Below are 8,905 nucleotides of genomic sequence, written 5' to 3' on the forward strand. Positions count from 1 at the left end.
GAATTTTTTACACACGTCCCACGTTTATTTAGGGATAATGATCATCCTGAAATGGTAATCTTAATTTCAAAACAGTTAAATGTCCCAAATGTATGCGCAAAGTATTTCATGAGCGGATATCTAATTAAAATATCTTTAATCGTTTAAAAGTTGTTAATTTATTTTGATTTTTGCCAGCAGCTAGTTTCACTTCCTCTTGTTCTGTCTGTAAATAACAAATTTTATCTCATCTATAAATAAAAAATTTTATTTATCATGTACGCAAATTCTCAATTATTAAACCTGTAGTTTAGTAACGATGTTCTTTTAAAGAACGGTTTATATTATATGATAAAGTGGTAGTACTTAATTTCTAATGTTCTTGAAAATGTATCACAATTATTATTTGATAATATTGATAATAGTGAAATTATATTAAATGTAATCCTCAATTTTTGAATTTTAGGATCTATGGTTAATACTGAAACACAAGGAAAAAACATTACTTTTCAGGAAGCATTCGTAAATGATTGGAATTGCGATTCTGATTTAGACTGTACCGCAGCTAATAGTAGCTGTATCAATAGTATATGTCAATGTCCTATAGACTATATTTACAATGGAAAGATGACGGCATGCATTAAAGGTAAATAATTATCATTTTATGATAAACATGATAAATTCAAATAAATTTGGATAAAGTAATTAAGGTATTAAATTTATAACAGTCGCTGGTGCTTATGGTGATAAATGTGAAGAATCGATGCAGTGTTCTAGATACTTGTTCAGTGGTGCAGCTTGTGTGGATAATGCATGTGTATGCACTGAGGGATATTACTATGTGCATGGAAGATGTAATGCATATACAGGTACATTATGTACTTAACATACTATCTAAATAATATCTTAGATTCTCCGTAAACATTGCTCTTACAGGATTACATAGAAAGTGTTACAATGACTATGATTGTTATGTAAATGCTGATTATGGAGCATCATTTTGTGATAATGGAATTTGCAAATGCAGTCCTGGATTTTATCAACGCGAATATAGAACCTGTCGCCCAGAAGGAAAAAGTAATACTTTTTAAATTATTTTATTCAATCAAAATTACTTGTCAATCATAATTGTCACAATTTATGACTTATAAATAACAAATCAACCTATTACGTTGAAACAGATCTTGTACGTTTATCTAGTCTTTCTAATTTTTCAAATAATGACTAAATTTTTATCAATACTAGAGCGTCAATAATTTAATGTTTCTTTTTCTCAATATAGAGTAAATTTATATGCCTCTAACTATTATTAAACACAAATTATGAAATTAATTAACAGCCTTTGAGTACTACATTTAAGTAATAGTATTACACATCTTGAATCTAAATATGTGGTTACATTAGATCGATTCGTTCTTATTGTTCTTAATAATAATGATTATTAAATTTGATTACTATAATTTTTGTATTATACAGATGTCGGTGACAAATGTGCGATAAATAACGATTGTAGATTTAACAGCACTGCGTACTGTAATAATGATTTCAAATGCGCTGTCACAAAGTTGCGTAACATTGTATCAGAGACTGTGTCCTTAGATAATTTCGATATTCCTCAAGAAAATGATACAGTCAAAAGTGGTTTGTAATATTATATTTTATCACTAAACCTTATAATTAGCAGAAAGCTTACAATAATAAGTAATGATTTTTTAATAGAAATTGGCATGGACCGTAAATGTATTGCGGACAAAGACTGCGAAGATTTCGAAAATGCATTATGCGGTTCTTTAGCAACATGTATTTGCAAACGTGCGCACTTTTTCAGTGAAAAGACAGGAAAATGTGTCCCTGGTAAATTGAATATGTTTATAATTTGTTAATCCACCGTTAGGTAACGATAACAACTACGATTTGTTTGAATTTCATGATTACTAAATTATAAACTAAACCTATTCTTTGTATCAGTACATCTGAAAATACTTTTTCAGAACTTGGAGAACCGTGTCAAATTACCGATTCCGCTGTTATCGAGTATTCTCAATGTGAAAACGGCAAGTGGAACTGTGAACCAGGAAAAGTTGCTTTTAAGAACAATCAACAATGCGATAAGGGTATGCCATTGAAGTTGCATGTAATATTGTATTTTTTGGAAATCAGATGATTCTAAAAAAATAATGTTTTCGACATACAACAGCGACCAGAAAATACAATTACTCGTGTCTCTACAATGAACAATGCTACATTTTTGGGCCGGATGCCGTCTGTAAAGGAAAAAGATGTGTTTGCAATGAAAATTCTCACTTTATGGAATCTGAATCCTTTTGTTGGATAAAGAAAAAACTCGGTGAAAAATGTCAACAAGCCATGGATTGTTATATCGATGATATGAGTAACAAGCCATCTTGTAAAAACAATGTTTGTTCCTGCCCTGATGGAACGGAAGCAAATTTTAACCGCACAGCCTGTTTGGAAATCGGAATAGGTAAAAGTTTGCATTTCTTTTGAGAAATCAAAGTTATTGCACATACTTGTTTTAATATTTCAATCTACATTGCTTCATTTTGTGTAATATAACTGCGTAATATACCATACGTGTATTATATGCGCACTTATACGTGAAAGAGTATTATTTAATAGAAACTATAATTTTAAATAATTACATCAATAATTGAGAATGTTTTAATGTATTTGTCGTACAGATTACATGAACACATTAAGGTACAGTAACTTTTGTTTTTCAATAACAATTGTTACGCTAGACTCAAGTAGGGGAGTGATTCTTTTCACTTTGTTGTTTCTTTCTTCAATCTGAGCAACTCGTCAATTCTTGTTGCTAACAGTTTCAGGCAAAATTTATTTGTATTTCTTGGTATATCTTTTTGAGAGTATCCCCAATGAATTGATATGAGGTTTCTTTGATGAAAATAAGTCCCAATACGATCTTCTTCGAACTGTTTTCAATTATACGTAGTGGGGAATTGCTCAAAAATAAATTCGAATAATGTATAATTAAAACTAGTCAGATTAAAATAATTTTAGTATTCATTTTTCAGAGAGAAAATAATGTGTGCCATTATTGGCTACAGATCGCATGTTCTTAATTCAAGATTCATTCCCTGCTGATCTACACAATTATTTTCTGTGTACCTATATCACTTATTTCTACATTAAATAAAAACCGCTATCTATATCGGTTTCAAGTGAATTGACGTTTTCAATTTTGTTACATGAAAGCAAAGTTACTGTACTTTGACTTTCAATACTCTATTTCCAAATAATAATATGTTTTCTACGATGCCCGATGTTTAGTACTTTAATCAATACTTTTACCATTAAAGGTATTAATTCTGCTTGTACTACAACTAATGATTGTATACCTGCAAACTCAGAATGTAAATCATATCGTTGCACCTGTAAGGAAAACTATGTTGCTGCTTCGTTTAATTCATGTTTACCAAGTAAGTTGTTTGTTAGTCTCATGCAATTAGAAATATATATAGAGTAACATTGTACATATTACCAAAAATAAAAAAAAAGGTTTTTTTGTCTAATTTCTAAAATACAATTTAGAGATTGTTGTTGAGGTATTTCAAATCACAAGGAATCTGTAATTGAGTATAACTGATAATGTTTATTTAGTATAATGAATTGTTTGTAAATGTAAACAATAAGAAGTTTATTTTACACAATATATTGTGTATTGCGTTACAATTTTAACAATAAATAATATTTTTATGTTTTCAGTTGTATCATTTGGATATCCTTGTCAACAGGATATCCAGTGCTCTACCACAATATTAAATGCAGTTTGTTCAGCTGTTGATGATTCGAACTCAAATAAAACTTGTAGCTGTGTCAATGGTTATCATTATAATTTTGATAAATGTTATAAACGAAAAGGTGAGTATATATGGATTTACGCTGTATAATACTGCAAATATATTTGTTTTTAACATTCGAATAAACATAATATAGATAAGATAAGTTATCAAATGAATTAATCAATTATTAGTACTAAGTATATTATAACGACGGTTAAAATTCTTATTAACCAATTTAAAATTTGAGAAAATGTTTCATGAATTTCTTATATGAATTATATTGAATTTTATATACTTTTCGACTATCCATTAATGAACATATTTTTTAAGTACATCAACAATGTTTACCTTGACACTATTATTTGAATTGAATATAATTTTTTATCGTAACAATAACATACATTAGATTGTTTGAAAGTAATAGACAAAAACACAAAATTAAATGAAAGTTGAGACGAAATAATATTAAATGTGTAAGGGTGGATAATAGTGAAGCACGCTAATAAAGAAGATGAACAATATAATTCGTGAACAGAAATATTAGGTTGTATTGTGTACAATAACACATATGCTCTCTTTCTTTATGGCAAGTAACGTCACGCACTTTTATCTTACTCTGACTCTCTTCACCCATACCGTATACAAAACTAGACCATATCACACTACACTCATTATCATAACATAAACTTAAAGCTAAAGTCGCTCACACAATAATTTCATACATACTCTCCACACTCATCCTTCCGTACAAATATTATTCACTTTTGCATCTAAATATATCACGTTCTATGCTAACTACTATCATGAAATGATACTGGTATTTTACACGATAGAGACGGACACAAAACTAAATAAAGTATTAAACAAATTCAACTTTATATCCGCAATGATATCTGGAATAATATTAATATTGCTCGTTTAGGTTAATAAATAGTAATTTATTCTTTCCAACCTCTAATTTAACTTCTGTACTAATATTAATACTACCTACTTATTTACTATTCAAGTAAATAAGTAAGCACTACGGGATATTATCGTGAATGAAGGAAATAAAGTCTTAGGATATATGGCGATTGATAAAAATATAACGACGAAACACAAATACGCAATACACCTACTACGATGCTGGCCACGCAATTCTTCACTCGATACACGCTATAACAAAACTCTCCTCGTTCAGGGTGATAGCCTTTCTTATATCTGGAGTTTTGGGCTTACGTGACCTAAGTTGCGAGGTCAGGGTCGTTGTGGGGGATGCACGAGAGTCGTAGGTCGGATTCGTTAGTCCTCATAGTTGGACGTCCAGCTTCTGACCAGAGGATGGGTTTGGGTTATGTCACTGTCGTCGAAAAACACAGTCCCATTAGTTGGTCCCTTCATGTTTGATACCCCATCTCCCCATCCTGTAGGGTTAGCTCATATCTCCGCTTGCTCCCACGCTTTTTCTGTTATGCATGCACAAACCCTCGATAACACCCTACGTAGTACTTATCCATAAATATCTGTTTATATAAGCTTTTATTAATGAGTATCTGTTACAGGAGATTTACGTGTGAGGTAATAAAAATGTTTAAATTAATTCGATTCTTTTAGGTCTTGGTATAAACTGTGATAATATCGGAGAATGTTATTTGGATTCGGACAAAGATCGTGTAGTCTGTAAAAATGGGCAATGCGCATGCGATTGGGGTTATATTAAAGTAAATGATACTATATGTGGAATAAGTTCGAAAACTCAACGCTACGTTAACAGTAAGTAACCTTGTCGCGTGACCGATCACAAGGTTTCCTTGTATTTGATTTCCGAAGAGACGCAGGAGGTCGAAACTTTAACTAAAGTAGTTTTTTGAATCGCTGGTAAAACTTTTATGCGGCAAGGTAATGTGCTTGCAATTACGTTTTCATCGGTTGCATGCTGTTTCTGAAGTTGTGTTGCAATTTTTGTGATTGCAAATGCCGATAAAGCGTATCTGTAAGGCGACATAACCCATGTAAAAGAAACTTTTTGCAGAGAATGAAACACGAAATAAAGATATTTTTAGGAAATATAACTTTTTTTATCACCAATTATATTTATTATCATTGATTCGTACTAATTGACACAGACAGACAGTCAGACAATATTTGATTGAATAAGTTGGACTGCAAAACAATACTCTTAACAATATATATATTGCACAATATAATCATTTCCACTGTTATCATCTGTTTATATATTTATTAATGTAATCACTAAAGTAATCAAAATTCAAAAGAAACTAACTTCTTTATCATAAGAGAATGTTAATGAACACTGAAATCATAACAACAGTTCGTTATGATTTTTATGCTTAATCCATGCCGAATATTATTTTATGAAGAATTTTTTTTTCTTTGACATTAAAATTTTCTCCCATTCATGTATATCCATGTATGTATTCCATACATGTTTTGCATGTATATCCTCTATTATAAATAATTCTTATAAAAAGGAAGTAATTTAATATAATTTAAGCATGAATTTATAAAAATTAATATTTTTTATTATGAATATAATACATCAATACTTTTAATTAAATCAAGTATTCTATCTTTTCAGGTAGTACCATCAGAAGCACTTCAGGAGGATCACTGCTAATACTTTTATTGCTGACAATTTTTTCAATTTAATTGAAAATTATTGCACCGTTACAGTTTATGCAAATATATTAGCTACTTTTCATCTTTGTAACAAAACTACAAAATACTTAAATAGGTAAAATGTACTCGCATTGTTCAAATTTTCTAACAAGTCAAAGAAATTGTAACTTAAGCATGGCATAAGTATTTTAAATTATTGTTGTCACAACATTGTAATATAGAAAAATTTATGAAACAATTATTTATTTAACAATTTATTATTTAATTCAACATTTTTATAAAAAACTTTTCATCGTGGTCGAAGTGAAAAGAATTACTTTATTATATGCATAATGCATTGATACCAATGAAACAATACATGTAATTGCATTTACATTGAGAAACATTGTATTTCGTTTTCTTAAGGTAAGAATACTTTTCTTACCTTGTGTAATTGTTTAATCCAATTTAGAAACGTAATTGTTAAATATAATGATATTTCCTTTCTTTGAAACCGTAATAATAACATTAATAATTTTTAATAGTGCATTTGATCTAAAGTGAAATACAAGTGGAATTAGAGAACTCTATATAAAAGGTAAAAATTACATGTTGCAATTAATCAAACCTTTCAAAACCCAATATCAATTCTGGTAATCAACTAAATTTATTGCTTAAACTGGTGAATGACTCAGAGATAACTCTTCCACATTTTGTATAGAATGTTCGATAAGAGAACCATGTTTGCGCAATGGCAATGCACGATAGGAATTGAACGATTCAAAGCTGTCAAAATTTACACTGAAAACCTTGATATGACTGAAATATTCCGTTATCGAAACTGTTTAGAATTGAGATCCTAAAATTTAGTCTAATACGCCGATAAAATCTGTAGACATAATTTGAATTCTCCGTTGAGAATCTAACGAACAAAGGTAACGTTCGGTACCCTGTTTTTGCCTATATTGTGGAACGTTCGGCAGACCAACCAACGTTTCTTATACCAACGACCCTGTCAAGAAAGGTTTATCTATCACCGTTTACGTGGATCCGTAATAGTTAGCTTCGAGAAGTTTCGATCGCTGTAGTCCGCTAGAAATTTGAAATATCCAGTTCAATCCGGAATTAAAGCGTTTAGCGACTCAGACTCCTAATCATACTAATGTACATTACACATCCAACACAACAATACCGAGGACTCATTACTCGTGACGGTTGAATCATGTGATCGGCCGATTGCACGTTACCGAATCCGTGGCCCAATCATAGGCCTAATTATCCCTCTTCCATGTGAACAGCCGGAATCTCGTAGCGGTAACGTACAGTCAAGCTACAGCGTCGCTGTTAGTCACAAAATAGCAACAGAAGAATACAATCAAATCAATTGTGAGCAGGAGCTGATTCGTTCGAAGTATGACATGTACTAACACCAAGGTATCGTGTGCGAGGAACGTTAGGTTGACGCCTTTAGGAAAGTCCTCGGACCGCAGAACAGTATCGTCAAAGTTCCACAACAGGTATCCCAGCATGGACTGCTGCAGGACTGCAGCCTAGACCTCTTTTGGCTCCATCCTGCTCCGGCCCGGATATTCTATCCATCTGTCCTAGTGATACTCCGTAACTAAGGTCCTTAGATAGGCAGGGACTCGATGTTCCTTAAGTCAGATTGGACCCACCTCGCAATAAGTAGTCCACGATACGGGCTGCCAGCACCCTTTCTAACAACTTGCTTGCATCGTCGAGGAGACAAATGGGATGATATGTGACAGAGAGTCCGTGGACCTGCCTTCCTTCCGGAAAGGGAACATTTGGACCACTTTTCAAGTGGAGGGGAATCACCCGGCTTCCAGACAGCTGTTTAACCGTCACTAAAGACGTCCTGGGCCAACACTCAGTCTTGGTGGGGCAAACTGTCAGGACTTGTGGCGGTGATTTTCGCCCCGAGTAGTCGGATGTGTACAAGCAGCTACTCAACGGTGATTCCCAGTTCGGCGAAACAGGTCGTCAAGTCTGCCGGGGAACGAGACTTGCCCTTCCCTCCTATGGGGAAGAGGAAGTTCACTATGTTTTTCAATAGCTAGGAGACGAGATTTTTGGTGATCTGGGGTGCCCAGGGGTGGAGTTTGTTTAATATCACCGTATATGGGTCCACCTATGGAACCTGATCGAGGGTTTCAAGGAGCTCCTTCTAACACTGGACCTTGCCCTTTTTGATAGCGATCTCCAGATATCCTGGCACACCATGCGGTAGGTCTCATGCAGGTCTGCCACTCTTGCCTGCGCATGGTCATCGCCGAGACGAAAGCAAGCGCGGGTTTATTGGCATCAGACCCGTACACATCCGGTTGTAAAGTCCACGATTTCGCTCGACCACGAGTACACAGAGGAGTTCACAGTCCAACTCGAGGCATCGCTGCGTCGCAAATGCTCATAACCCGAGCCACTTCCTCGTCCAAACCTAGCCTCCTGCTGCGGCCAGGTTACCGTGAGAGCGCCTGCTATCA

The 8,905-nt window shown here is 33.3% G+C and overlaps 1 protein-coding gene across 1 annotated transcript; it reads left to right on the forward strand.

Moving 5' to 3' along the window:
• The first annotated feature begins 730 nt into the window (after positions 1-730).
• LOC143154813 (prion-like-(Q/N-rich) domain-bearing protein 25) lies at positions 731-6,538 on the forward strand. Its single transcript, XM_076326803.1, has 10 exons — positions 731-848; positions 916-1,056; positions 1,456-1,620; positions 1,699-1,833; positions 1,971-2,093; positions 2,177-2,464; positions 3,321-3,440; positions 3,727-3,882; positions 5,397-5,555; positions 6,382-6,538. The coding sequence occupies exons 1-10, from the start codon at positions 743-745 to the stop codon at positions 6,450-6,452; spliced, it is 1,464 nt and encodes a 487-aa protein (XP_076182918.1). The 5' UTR covers positions 731-742; the 3' UTR covers positions 6,453-6,538.
• The last annotated feature ends 2,367 nt before the right edge of the window (positions 6,539-8,905 follow it).

Source organism: Ptiloglossa arizonensis, chromosome 2 (genome assembly GCF_051014685.1).
Source record: "Ptiloglossa arizonensis isolate GNS036 chromosome 2, iyPtiAriz1_principal, whole genome shotgun sequence".
Taxonomy (NCBI): domain Eukaryota; kingdom Metazoa; phylum Arthropoda; class Insecta; order Hymenoptera; family Colletidae; genus Ptiloglossa; species Ptiloglossa arizonensis.